Genomic DNA, 13082 nt, shown 5'->3' on the forward strand with positions numbered 1-13082 from the left:
GGGGGGGGGGGGGGGGGGGGGGGGGGTCGTTTCCTGCCTTATTACTTTCTAGCGGCCCTGAAAGTGACCCTTAAAGTACTTTATTTCTTTCAGTTACTTGGAAAGTTTGAATCTGATGGCACACTTGCTGCTGCAATGTCAAATTTGCGTGATAGGATTCTTCCTCCTAACTTTCTAGCAGATAATTTGAAGGAAGTTGGGTTTTGTCTTTGGCTACTTCATCCTGAACCTGCTTCTCGTCCGACAACAAGGTAATAATGAACTGTAGTCTTCCCCAGATCACCAATCTTAGTGTTTGAATGAACATTAGATGTTAAATATAAATGCTTACTCGTTTAAGACTGTCAATTCATGATTTAGTATTAGTCGTTTTGGCTGAAAAGGGATTAATAGATCATACGAAGTGTAGATGCGCTGGAAGCTTGTCAGTTATCACATTGACATGCAATCTAGGTAAGGACAAGTTGACATATCTTAGATCATATATAATTACTCAAATGCATTAATTTGGGTTGTCACTCTCTTTTGACAAGCATGATCATTATTCCTCTAATTGTCCTTTTGGTTCTGATTTTTGAATATCTGTGAAGTTGTATATTTTTTGTTACATCCAACTCGATCTTTCTAACCCCAGGCAACAAATATTCATCCATTAATGAGAAACTATTTGAGAAGAGATGAAGTTTTGTGTCTATGACAATCATTTCTTTTTAATCTATTGTGCTCTATCCGATCGTTGGTTCTTGAGGTGGGATTTTTATTTACACTTTGACCTGAAAATTGAGTATATTGTTTCAACCTTGTGTATAAGAGGACAATAGAAATTTATTTCAGGTCAGGGGATTAGAGGTTTTTTGTTTTCACAACTCATGGATTCTCATTTAGCATCTGATTCATTTTGGTGCTCGCTTATAATTTGTTGCATAATTTAAAATTTTTGTCCATATTCTTCGACCATTATTTCTGTTTCATCCCTGTAGTTCATTCCAATCATTAATTAATGAAGGTTTACAGATTGTGGATGTGACAGGAAGTTTATCAAGATGTGATGGGTGACAGTTTTCTGATGGATTATCTATTAAGGCTAATATTTTAATTAGTGACCTGGCAGTGATTGGACAAATTAGAGTGTAGATAGATAGTAAGAATTTTGAATGTATTGGGGTCCAGATGGATTCAGAATTAGGCCAAATTTTCTAATCTACTATTGCTGGTGGAGGAAAGTAAAAGGGGAAAGAGGGCGGATTGGATTGTGTACTTTATGATGGTTTAAGGTTGTTGGCAGTGCTATGGAAATTTTTTGTCAAAAGTAACATCAGCTGTCGATGGTAAGAACCACTGTTAGAAATGAAATATAGGAACAAAATTTAAGGTATGGAGATGAAATTGAATGGTTAAAAAAAAAAAAAAAATACTTGAATGGAAAAAGTAATTTAACTGGATTTATAATAATATCGTTTGGCTACATCTACTGGTGGTTAACTGGTTTCTTTGTTTGTGGTATCGATTAATTGTTCATATATGTAACATAACCTGATTTTTTGAAATTTCTGGATGACCAGGGAAATTTTACAATCAGAACTAATTAATGGAATGACAAATTCTCCGCCAGTAGAGCTTTCAACATCTATTGATGAGGAAGATGCTGAATCAGAGTTATTATTGCAGTTTCTCACATCGATGAATGAACAAAAGCAGAAACAAGCCGCAAAGTTGGCGGAGGAAATTCGGCATTTAGAATCAGATATTGAAGAAGTCAACAAAAGGCACAGGTCCACGGAACCCTCGGTTAAATCTGGCTTGTCTAGTACAGTGGATGGAAGGGATGATTTCGTGTTTCATGGAGGATATCAGAATTCAGATGTGCGCTCTGTGGTATCTAAAATATCACATATCAATGAAGAGAGAATAGAAAAAAATATAATCCAGCTTGAAAGTGCTTATTTTTCCATGAGATCAAAAGTAGATTCTTCTGAGAATGATTCAGCAGTTCGGACAGATATAGATTTACTTAGAACTCGTGAAAACTGTTATCTACCACAAAAAGATGATGAAAGGACTCATGGTGATCGTCTTGGTGCCTTTTTTGACGGGTTTTGCAAGTATTCTCGTTATAGCAAGTTTCAAGTACGTGGGGTACTGAGAAGTGGTGATTTTAACAGTTCCTCAAATGTAATCTGCTCCTTGAGTTTTGATCGGGACGAGGACTATTTTGCTGCTGCTGGAGTGTCAAAGAAAATAAGGATTTTTGACTTTAATTCAGTCTTTAGCGACTCAGTAGATATTCACTATCCCGCAGTTGAAATGTTTAATAGATCAAAGCTTAGCTGCGTTTGCTGGAATAGCTACATCAGGAACTATCTGGCTTCTACTGATTATGATGGTGTTGTTAAGGTATGTTTCCTGCATGGTTACGAAAAATGGAAATTCCGAAGACATGGCCTCTGTCTCTTTCTTGTTATGCCTTGGTTATTGGATTTTGTTGAATTTTAAGGCTGAAGTGTTGTTGGTCCATAGAAGTTTCTTGTTACGTTTTAGTGATTTAACCCTCATGATTTTCTGCTAGTACTTTCTTCTTAGTTTTATTATCTGAAAATGCTTATACTGATCAGTATGTGCTGTCAGATATAGACTTCTTCTCCATTTTTTTAACTCTTATTCTTATATATATTTTTTGTTTGATTTTGGGTATCACTCACAATTCCATTTTCTTGAATGGATTTCCAGCTATGGGATGCAACTGTTGGTCAAGAGGTTTCTCAATTCAAAGAACATGAGAAGAGGGCGTGGTCTGTTGACTTTTCAAAAGTGCATCCTACAAAGTTGGCCAGTGGAAGTGATGATTGTGCTGTAAAACTTTGGAGCATTAGTGAGGCATGCTCTCTCTCTCTCTCTCACATCCATTCTCCTCCTCTCTTACCCCATGGATTATTTTTCTTTCCGTTTCTTTCCCGTTCTGCTTTACTTTCATATTTGAAATTCAACGCCCAAGCTCATAATTTCTTTATTTTATTAAAAGGGTTTGTACATGAGGAGCTCCATTCTTTTTAAGATCATCATTAATGTTCAAATTAAGCTCTTCTAGGGTAATCTTTTTCCTTCTGGATAGATCCTTTGTTTGAAAAAGAATCACTTTTTTTATTTTTTAGAACACTTGGACTTATCACTCTACTTTGTTACTTATAAAATCTAGTTGAAGTCGAACTACTTGATCATTGTGCATTGTTTTACTGCAGAAGAACTCTTTGGGCACAATCAGGAACATTGCAAATGTCTGCTGCGTTCAGTTTTCTGCTCACTCAACTCATATGCTTGCTTTTGGGTCTGCCGATTACAGAACCTATTGCTTCGATCTACGAAATACTAAAGCCCCCTGGTGTGTATTGGGCGGCCATGAGAAAGCTGTAAGCTATGTGAAATTCTTGGACTCGGAGACCCTTGTATCTGCATCCACTGACAACACGTTGAAGCTATGGGATCTTAATAGAACCAATCCTACTGGCTTGTCTACCAATGCTTGCAGTTTAACTCTCAATGGTCACACTAATGAAAAGGTTTCTCCTTTTCTCTATGACCCCTTCTGGATTAAGAATATACCGAAGCTTAAAGAACTCGCATCTTCATTCTATTTGTTTTTCAACTTACTGAATTCTTTGATCTTCTCCATTGCTAGAATTTCGTGGGTTTATCTGTTTCCGATAGCTACATTGCTTGTGGTTCAGAAACAAATGAAGTATGTTCTTTATCTTTCTCAGATACAATATTGCTATTGAGAACAAGTGGAATAAACTCCTTCCCGTGACGACATCTCTTTAATGGTTTAAATATTTTGAACTCTTTTTCAGGTATATGCCTACCATAGATCTCTGCCCATGCCAATGACTTCCTATAAGTTTGGTTCTATTGACCCCGTTTCTGGAAAAGAGACCGAGGACGACAATGGACAGTTTGTTTCGAGTGTATGCTGGAGAGGAAAATCCGACATGGTTGTTGCAGCCAATTCAAGTGGGTGTATAAAAGTACTGCAAATGGTTTGAATGTGAAAACTCATTTTCTGAGATTAACTTGACCATTGTGGTCATCTTCAGTCGCTTTACAGCTCGTGAATTTGACAGAATATCCGAAGCCCAATTCTGAGAATAGGTATAAGAATGGTAACAGTTATTTACATTTTCATCTCTTATTGCCCTTCTTCCACCGAATCTCCCTCTTCTTATTAAGTTATATAAGTTGAGCTATTGATTCATTATATGGAATCATATGGTTGAAAAGCTGCCTCAGATCTTTTAGTGACTGTATATATTAAAAAGAAATATGTGTCTAAAGCCTCTACACTTCTTCTAACCGATAATTTATTCGATTCTTTTCGTGATTGTAATTTTACCCAACAGCTAGTTATAAAAGCTGCAAAAGAAGCAGATTGGTTGCAAATCTTTGGAAATCCTTCTCTTATGCCATGGTGAAATGTATTTTCTTTAGTTCCACATTCTGGATTGAGGATTCAAATATTTAACCTTGAATGGTAATTTTTATTTTTGTTCAACAGCTAATTAACTTATGTTCATTCACAAATCTGAAGAAAATTCAGTTCTAAACTTTTCTCTCGTGTTGTATCTCTGTGAAAATTTATCGATTTCGCTTTCTATTTCGTAATTCTTAAATTTAGATGAAAATATGTTTTTATTTTACAATTCTTCAAATAAAAGTACGTATAAATTGAAGATTGCAATACTTGTTTAAATTTAAGATAAAACTGCAACACTAAAGATGTAATGATCATTCTCTGTTTCAAGAACCTGGGAGCATCGGCTGTCTGCACAATGTTAAACCTGGCGGCTGAAAGAACCAAAATTTGAAGAAAATGAAATAGAAACAGAATCATCTGCTATTCTTTCTGAGATGTCCACAAACTACAGAGTTTAATTACACGAAGCTAACAAGAACTCAATGCTAACACTATTTCTGTAAGAAAAGCTAGCGAGGCAAGAAAAGCTAGCGAGCAGGACATCTCAGAAAGCTAGCGAGCTTCTGAGTCTGAGACATGACCATTTGGTCTTCTTCTTCCCTTACTCAGAGGGCTCGAAAATGGCAGCAGGACATCTCTATTTGTCTTCAAGTCTCGAGGTCGTGAAGTTATTCGTGAAGGCGTTCGTGGAGTCACTCGTGCTTTTGTTTCTGGGGTCCCTGAGTAAAACCAATCACAACCTTCAGTTATAGCCAATCTGTCTGCAACATAAAGTAATGAACAAACGGAAACTAAAGTTTTACCTATGCCTTTTCTGATTTTTGTGTCTGGATGTTTCCTCATGGTTCCCATTTTCTTGGGTGGAGCTTCTGAATAAACAGATCTTCTATCAGAAAAAGTGGATCTTGTGTCACTTGCAGGGATGGTGGTGAATGGATCTTCTACTACAGAAGCTGTGTCATCTCTGCAAATGGATGCCCAATCATCCTTGCTAATGGAGACCGCATCACTTGCAGAGTCCCATGCCTTGGCTTTGCTTGGACTCGTCTTCTCCTTCTCTGCAAGTCTATGAGCAAACATTTGGAATGGAATATATGAAACAGAACACAAATCTCCAACCCCATCTAAGCAGAACTTCCTTGCAACCCCTGCTTCAACGTCGCAGTAATCAACGTTAGGCGTTTGCAGCTCGAGCTCATTGCTTTCTGGGTTCGTCATGGCAATGAATTTCTTCACCTGACGAAGAATTCGACAAATGGAAGAGAAAGACGGCCTCTGAGAAGGGTCAGAATGCCAACATCTTTTAGTAATGTTCACCAAATATTTGGGAGTTGGAAATGGGAAAAGGGGTCTCTCTCCCGCTCTGATATTACGGCTCATCTTCTCCCCTTGTAAATGACCATCTTCAAATGGAACTTTTCCAGTCAAAAGCTCAAAACAAAGCATTCCATAGCTGTAAACATCTGCTTTCTCTGTCTTCTTGAAAGAAGTAACTGTTCCTGGATCATTTTGTTCTTGCTCTGCCATGACTTCTGGGGCATGCCAGATGAAAGGGTCGGTTTCTATTTGGTTCGTTGAGTTTCTGGGAGAAGAATTCTTGACTGATGGTAAACCAAAGCCAGCAACTTTCACGAGATAAGAGCCTTCTGAGGAGTTTCTTGGCTTCATAAACACATTGGAAGGGTTCAAATCTCCATGATACATCAATTGGGAGTGAAGGTATTCCATGCCTCTTGCAATTTGAAGCATGATATCAACAGAAACATGGAGAGGAAACAAGATCTTCCTCCTGGCTCCATTATTATCCTTCATATAGGAAGAAAGATCCTTGGAAACCATATCCATTATAAGAAAGAACTCCTTCTTCTCATCATCCAAAAACCCACAAAGGCATTGCAAAATATTAGGATGTGAAAGTGATAAAAGAGTTTGAACCTCAGAATTTGTTTGTTCGGTTTCTGCAATGAACTGTCTCAGTCCAAAGCTCTCCCCGAACCATTGGACTTCCTTGTACTGCCCTCCTTCCAGCCGTCTCCTCACCTGATAATCCTTTGTTCCTAACAAAATTGAACTCGGGAAGAGCTTTGCATTCAATGGCTCCGAGTTGTTCAATTTCTTTATCAAGAATTCCCCAAGCCGCTGCTCATTCTTTGAACCAGCTGCTCCCAATGAACTGATCTTCTCCTTGAGTGCTTCAGCCATCAGCCATCGATCTTCTCTCCAAACACACAGCAATCGGTTACGTATTTCTCGAGGGACCAAATACTGTTTCCCATATCTCCAATGGAACAGTTTGAGGTCATTCCATTCCATGTCATATTTCCTTACAAGTATAAGCCTTCTCTTCTGCATCTCGTCCTGATCGAGCCCCGATATTTCTCCGGCCGTCTCGATCGCTTCAATGACAGCAGGAAAGCAGGAAAGCAAGTTGTGGATGTGGAATTCAATACAGTCCTTGTTTTGATGGAAGCTGATCAGTTTAGCCCACCAGTCTTTGGAATCTAGGCTGTGTTTAATGTAAAGCTCCCCTTCTTTGAAAACCTTATGAAGTTCCCTCAAAGGCTGTTCAAGAGCTTTCCATTTGGTGTTCTTCTCTTCAACCTTCAAATTATCCCTTATCTCTCCAGCAATGGTATCAAAAGCCAAACTAAACAAATCATACAGTAAACAGCATTGACGCCGGTTGAATTGAATATCATCTTGCAACACCATAAGAGCCTTTAAGCTTCCCAATACCTCTCCGATGCGCCGGAATTGTTCCATCCCGGCTCAGGGAGAAAGATTCCGTTAAAGAGATCACCCCAAATCACACAAAGCCGCCTCCCAAACCACAATTAAAATCCTACGGATACAACCACACGACAATGAGAAGCTATAAGCAGAGGGAAGAAATCCCAGAAATCCCAAAATTCCAAAACAACAATCAACCGACCTCTATTATCAAGCAAAATGATCAAACCCCAGAATTAAATGAAGAACAGTCAAGAACTCCACAAAATCTCAACAATCAAAAGAAAACGCAATACCTTTCAGTTAAAAAATCCCCTGTAATTGCAGAATCAACCATCCAAAAGCAACGAAATTGGAATCACAAGCAAGAAACAACGAAGAAACCCCAATTCGAGAATCAAATCCTCATTGGGGCAAAACATCGAACACCTGGTGGGGGGTTTTTGATGAATGAACGGTGTAATTACATTGACAAAACGGCTACGAAACCGAGGGGAAAAACACAACGGAAATCTCAAGATGCAGTTTCTCGTCGGATACTGTAACGACAAATTGGACGAAATTAATGAAATCAAAGAATCAAAATCAGAAGAACAAAGAACGAAGAAGAAGAAGAAGCAGTTTTTTTTAGGGGGAATAAGTGTTGTCGGAGAAAAATGGAGGCGTGGCCGTTGAAATTCCGTTTTATTTGCACGCACTTATAGTACGTGTTCCCGCGGCTTTCGTATTTCCTTTTTACATATATAAATATACAAATATTCAAAACGCCTCGTTTTGGTTCGCTACTGCCGCACATAGTGGAGACGAAACGGTGTCGTTTGGTTATAAATATCAAAAACACTATAATTATTAGAAAAAAAAAGGTATTAGATTGACTGACAGCTCATTCTGTTATTGGTGGTAAAATCTCCGTAAATTTATTGGCTGTGTGCGTGTGTGTTTTTTTACTGAAAGAAACAAAACATTAAAAAGGTAAAAATACATACAATATATAATTTAACCTGAATTGTGACCAAATTAGTTAGAATTTATGTTATTTGTTTAAATTTAGAGTTTTAAGTTAAAAATTAAAATTGATTAACATAATTTATATATAAAAAATACTTATTAAATATATATATATATATATATATATTTTTTTTTTTTGTACAAAAATTAATTCTACTCGTTTTTTAAATAATAATTAATAATCTTTTAAAGAAAAATACTACACGACCTTCTTATTGTTTTTGTCAATTTCTTTTTAGATCATGCGGGAAGAGAACTAGATTAGGCACGTTTAGATCATAATCATATTGCGAGATCTCACATTGATCGAGAGAGGAACAAAACATTTCTATAAGAGGATGAAAACATCTCTATGACATTTAACTATGAAGTTCATATAATTGAGTTATCGAAAGTGCCTGAGATGTCACTCAATATGGACTTGCTCGAAGTAATGCACCCTTAACTATGAAGTTCCTAAGATTGAGTCACGGAAAAGAGAGGTGGGTCTTATTGAAAAAGTAATAACTTTCATTTTTAAGTCTTTCTTAGTTATCTTATTCTCGAGATCTTTCTCACTCGGATATAGCCTTGGTTCATTCATACAACCTATTAAGAGTAGAGATTTAAGTCGTTAAAGAATCGTAATAACCTATCAACTTCTCTGAATAAATTCTCGGACTTCAACACGAGCGTCTCAACCACAAAGTTCTAGCGAGCGTTCTCTTACTCTCTCTAGAACTCTCTTGTCAACTTCCATGAACATTTTCAACATCAAATCAACACAGAAGGCTGCAACTAGTCAAATAGTTAGTTCAATTTGTGTGGTGAAGGGAAGAGGAGCTTCAAAATATGAGGCCTCAAATGTTTCATACCATCAATCATCCCATCTTGCATTTATTCTTGGCGATGAATACTAACGATTGCATTCAATTCTAAGCCTTCCCAACTGTGATATCCCACATCGGTCAGGGAGGAGAACGAAACACCTTTTATAAGGACATGGAGACCTTTCCCTAGCAGACGCGTTTTAAAAATCTTGAGGGGAAGCCCGAAAGAAAAAGTCCAAAGATGACAATATCTACTAGAAGTGGACGTGGAATGCTTTCAAAATCTTTCAATACGTTATGATTTTCACTCAAATATTCATTCATTCTCCCCTCTCCCACCCCATGAGCGCTATAAAAAGCCAACCTTTCCACCACCATTTGCACTTGCAAGACAAAGTGAAAGATTCAAACGATGAGCAGAATAATGAGCTGGGTCGATGCTGCTCGGTGCGCCGTGATCGGGGCCGAGCAGCCGCAGCAGCAGCAACAGCAGCGAGTGATCAGCAAGCAGTTCGATCATTTTCAGATGCCTCTTCACTACCCAAAGTACAAGAGGAGTGACTATGAGGGCATGGCGGAGTGGAAACTGGACTGCCTTCTCAAAGAATACGGCCTCCCGGTGGCTGGAGACGTCGCCCAGAAGCGAAAGTTCGCCATGGGAGCTTTTCTTTGGCCTTCTGAAATGTATTGATCGTTATTAAAAACTTCAAACCCTAAACCGATCGAAGTTTAATTATGTATTGTTAGCTACTGCCTTTTAGTGTGTGTTCATGTGAAAAGTTAAGAACGGCTTCAAGTTTTGATCTCATGCACTTGAACCGTTACGTTGTATGTTGAAAAATATTGTAAAAAACTAAGCAAAGTATCCAAAAATGTTAAACTACTTATTATATCATTCTTTCTCGTTCTCGAATTCATGAACATGTGAAAGTGTCGATGAACAAAATTTTAAAATAATGAATAATATAATTATGTATAATGTTTTAAAATATAGATTAAATTATAAATTTAGTCTCTAAATATTAAATATTTAAGTGTCTAATAAATTCAAGAAATTTTTAAAGTTTTAAAATTTATGAAACCAGTGAGTGTTATCATAAAATTTAATTTTGTAGAGATGTTATTAAAAGAAACTCTTAATTAATGGGGAAAGAAGAAGCCGTATTGGAGTAGGTTTTGCATTTAATATGAAAATTACTTGTTTCCTTTCATCCACGGCATCCCTATGCATTAACATTCCCATTCCCATTCAATTTTATGCAAAATGTTAATTTTCAATCCGCTCTCTCAAGAAGCGAGGATCGAAATATTTACAAGAGAGATCTCAATTTTGTGTATTCGGTTAAGCGAGCTCCGGGCAAGTAAATCAACACCTAGTTCTTTCTTATCCCGAGAATGTTTGCCCAGATTATAGATAAATGACTAAAAGAAACCAACGATTTCCTCCAACACCAAAGAACTTAGCTGACCAACTAGCTAACGCTTTTCAGTTTACGTGGGCAACGAAGATATAACACTATATTAGTATAATTCTTTTCTTATCAAATCATTCTTGACAAAAAATATTGTATCTTCCACGATCGAAGAAAATAAGTGAGATTTTAAGTCCCATCGTCTCAAAGATGGATGATAAGCTAAGGAAACTTTATATTTGGAATATATATATTATGGATTAATAAGGAAAAAAACTAAAAAATAGACTCAAATACACTGAAACCATTGTCATATATATTCGATTGGATTAAGAAGGGTCACCTCAACATAGCCACAGGGACTCATTCAAACAAAGCCTAAAAGGGAAAATGAGTAATGATGGATGAGGGCCTCAAAATGACCGAGTCGTGTGGGGAAACATGCAGTAGCTGCAACATTTCCGGCCATGCCGTTCGAAGCATGCAGCGGGTATAAGACCCAGACCCTGGATTGGTTGAAAGCCACACCGCCATTGCAACGCCGTGGAGAGCAGCCATCGTCGTCTTCGGGATTGAGTAATTCAGTTTGTGTGTTAGTCTCTCTCTCCCGCGCCTCTCCGGAGAGGGAGATTAATTGTCGTCGAACACTATATAACAACAATAACAATGGAGGTCGTTGCTTATAATAAGGTCGCTTATGGCGTTTTAGTCGCTGTTGCTTTTGCTTTGGCTATGCTTTTCCCTGCCTCCGCCGCTGATCCTTCTTTGTCTCCAGCCCAACCTCCCATTGCTAGCGATGGTTTGTTCATTTCATCATTATTGAGAAAAAAAAAAAATAAGAACATGTTAGTAATTAATTTCTATGTTTGGAAATTTGCAGGGACGAGCTTAGACCAAGGAATAGCGTACGTGCTGATGTTGTTGGCGTTGCTGCTAACTTACATTATTCATTTAGCAGAGCTTCCAATCAGTTTGTAAAATTAGTGCACAAAATAATTAAATTCAATCCCGAGAGCTCCAATGTAAAAAGTGGGGTTTTTGTTTTCTTTTCCTTCGCAGTTTAATGTCAATTGATGCAATGATCATTTCTTTTTTACCTCAATGCTCTAATGTTGAGTGGTTGGATGATGTTTTTCTAAAGAGTAAAAAAGCTTCCCAGAATAATGTATTGCTCACAAACAACAGAGATCGATCTGCTAGAAACTTCAAAGATTCCCAAAATAATTAGACAATCTTTCAACTTCAACAAAATTTATTGGATTTGTTTGGAACTAGCTCCATGAAGGAATTCTGTCATTTTGATAGATTTCAGTCCCGAATCAGACAATGTCTCCTACAAATGGAACTTCAATTGCTTCCTTCAAGTGCTCTTTTACCACTTGGTTTTGCTCGTTCTTCATCAGCCAACGAGAACTTTTTCACTTTCTGGCGAAGGATGAAGCAACAAATTCAAGGAAAAGAAAAGAACAGTTACATTTTGTTGCTTATACAGCAAATATGAATATGAATGTGAAGCAAGTGTTAAGCGTTTATAATACTGAATCTATGTGCCTGGAATGTTGAGGACAAAAAGTTCGAGCCAATCCGAACAAATAATCAAATCAAGAAACCACGCGTTTGAGTATTTTAATCAGCGTTGCAGTGAGAAGTGAATTACAATTACCTGCCATATCCTAAATTGTGAAATCAAAGATCATTCCAGAACACTAGATTATCATTTCAAGCATAATCCTCGATTTCACGAATCCTAATCTAAACCTAGAAAAATAAATTATATAATCCTAATCGAACTCCATGGAATAAAAAAATCAATCGATACTCAGCAAATCCTATTCAGAGTGCAAGGCGATCTAATTCGAAAATTCCGAAAAGAAACAAAGCATCAATTGAGTTTATCAAATATCGAAATAAACACGAACAGTTAGGGCAAAAATTGAACAGAGAAAACGAATACCTTACTGAGCACGCATTCTCGCAAAGAATGAAGGAGACGGTAGCATTTCTCTTGATCGAACGGAGACTCCGTAACGCAATTGAGCAAATCGAGAGCTTCTTGAGCGCAAACCGGCTGAGCTTGAGCTTCATCCATGGCGGAACAGTAAGTGGATTTCAAAACCAGTGAGCTAGCTGCAGCAGCTTGTTTATGAAGGAATCGCAAAAACAATGGGAAGGCGCATTTGGATTAAAAAAAAAAAGGGAAACCAAAGCTGCGGCTGAAGGGGTAAAAGGAAGTATTCGCAGATTCCACGTTCGAACTCGAAATTTTCTAGGAAACTGTTCCGCACGTGCGAGCCCACACGCTTTAAAATGGTCAAGTTGGTCAAAAGTCTGACTTTAATTGCAGGCTTTTCAGAACAAGTAATATATATATTTAAAGCGGGCCTGATATATGGGCCCGAATCAGAAATTGTCCCCAGATGGGCCCACTTGACTCTATCAATTTCACAATCCGATGCGTCGCGACATGGTTGACGACGTATCGAACACAACGTTATGGGCCATATCTTTAGTGGGCCCAACAGCTGGACATCTTTTTCGTTATTTCTTTTTAGCAAATGAAAGATTAATAGGATATTAAATCATAACATAACATACGTGGATAATTTAATTATTTTGACGGTGGTAAAAAAAATAGAATTAAAATATTCCCATTTACAT

General features: G+C 37.5%; 3 protein-coding genes and 1 long non-coding RNA gene across 8 annotated transcripts in view; 2 read left to right on the forward strand and 2 right to left on the reverse strand.

Annotated features, from left to right (window-relative positions):
* Window positions 1–4439, forward strand: part of LOC111459416 (protein SPA1-RELATED 2-like) — a 7260-nt gene extending 2821 nt beyond the window's left edge. For 3 of the 4 annotated variants that reach the window (XM_023102315.1, XM_023102314.1, XM_023102313.1), the window contains exons 3-8: window positions 94–251; window positions 1563–2394; window positions 2728–2874; window positions 3237–3554; window positions 3674–3733; window positions 3846–4351. In XM_023102315.1, the coding sequence (XP_022958083.1) occupies window positions 94–251; window positions 1563–2394; window positions 2728–2874; window positions 3237–3554; window positions 3674–3733; window positions 3846–4037 (1707 nt within the window). In that variant the 3' untranslated portion in view covers window positions 4038–4351. Of the gene's footprint in view, window positions 1–93; window positions 252–1562; window positions 2395–2727; window positions 2875–3236; window positions 3555–3673; window positions 3734–3845; window positions 4352–4391 lie in introns of those variants that run through there. The other variant, XR_002713298.1, reaches the window with a different exon arrangement.
* A 548-nt stretch (window positions 4440–4987) lies between these two features.
* Window positions 4988–7871, reverse strand: LOC111459417 (tyrosine-protein kinase ABL1-like). 2 transcript variants are annotated; one of them, XM_023102316.1, is made up of 3 exons: window positions 7492–7871; window positions 5269–7307; window positions 4988–5184 (listed from the first exon to the last, which is right to left on the reverse strand). In XM_023102316.1, the coding sequence occupies exons 2-3, from the start codon at window positions 7226–7228 to the stop codon at window positions 5018–5020; spliced, it is 2127 nt and encodes a 708-aa protein (XP_022958084.1). In that variant the 5' UTR covers window positions 7229–7307; window positions 7492–7871; the 3' UTR covers window positions 4988–5017. The 2 variants fall into 2 exon arrangements, with proteins under 2 accessions (XP_022958084.1, XP_022958085.1); XM_023102317.1 differs by lacking the exon at window positions 7492–7871 and having other exon boundaries at window positions 5269–7466.
* A 1504-nt stretch (window positions 7872–9375) lies between these two features.
* On the forward strand, window positions 9376–9904 carry LOC111459627. The gene has a single exon (XM_023102623.1). The coding sequence runs from the start codon at window positions 9425–9427 to the stop codon at window positions 9701–9703; it is 279 nt and encodes a 92-aa protein (XP_022958391.1). The 5' UTR covers window positions 9376–9424; the 3' UTR covers window positions 9704–9904.
* Window positions 9905–11560: 1656 nt separating this feature from the next.
* LOC111459114 lies at window positions 11561–12682 on the reverse strand. Its single transcript, XR_002713240.1, has 2 exons — window positions 12379–12682; window positions 11561–11849 (listed from the first exon to the last, which is right to left on the reverse strand). It is a non-coding gene; the product is annotated as an uncharacterized LOC111459114 (long non-coding RNA).
* Between the last annotated feature and the right edge of the window lie 400 nt (window positions 12683–13082).

The sequence above is a fragment of the Cucurbita moschata genome, unplaced genomic scaffold (assembly GCF_002738365.1).
Source record: "Cucurbita moschata cultivar Rifu unplaced genomic scaffold, Cmos_1.0 Cmo_Scf00022, whole genome shotgun sequence".
Lineage (NCBI taxonomy): Eukaryota > Viridiplantae > Streptophyta > Magnoliopsida > Cucurbitales > Cucurbitaceae > Cucurbita > Cucurbita moschata.

What these genes read in the sequence shown, in the direction of transcription:
- LOC111459417 (XM_023102316.1), bottom strand. Translation starts at nt 7,228, where the DNA reads ATGGAACAATTCCGGCGCATCGGAGAGGTATTGGGAAGCTTAAAGGCT. An exon ending in AAAAATCAGAAAAGGCATAG is followed by an intron (nt 5,185 to 5,268) that starts GTAAAACTTTAG and finishes GGTTTTACTCAG; the next exon opens with GGACCCCAGAAACAAAAGCA.
- LOC111459627 (XM_023102623.1), top strand. Translation starts at nt 9,425, where the DNA reads ATGAGCAGAATAATGAGCTGGGTCGATGCTGCTCGGTGCGCCGTGATC.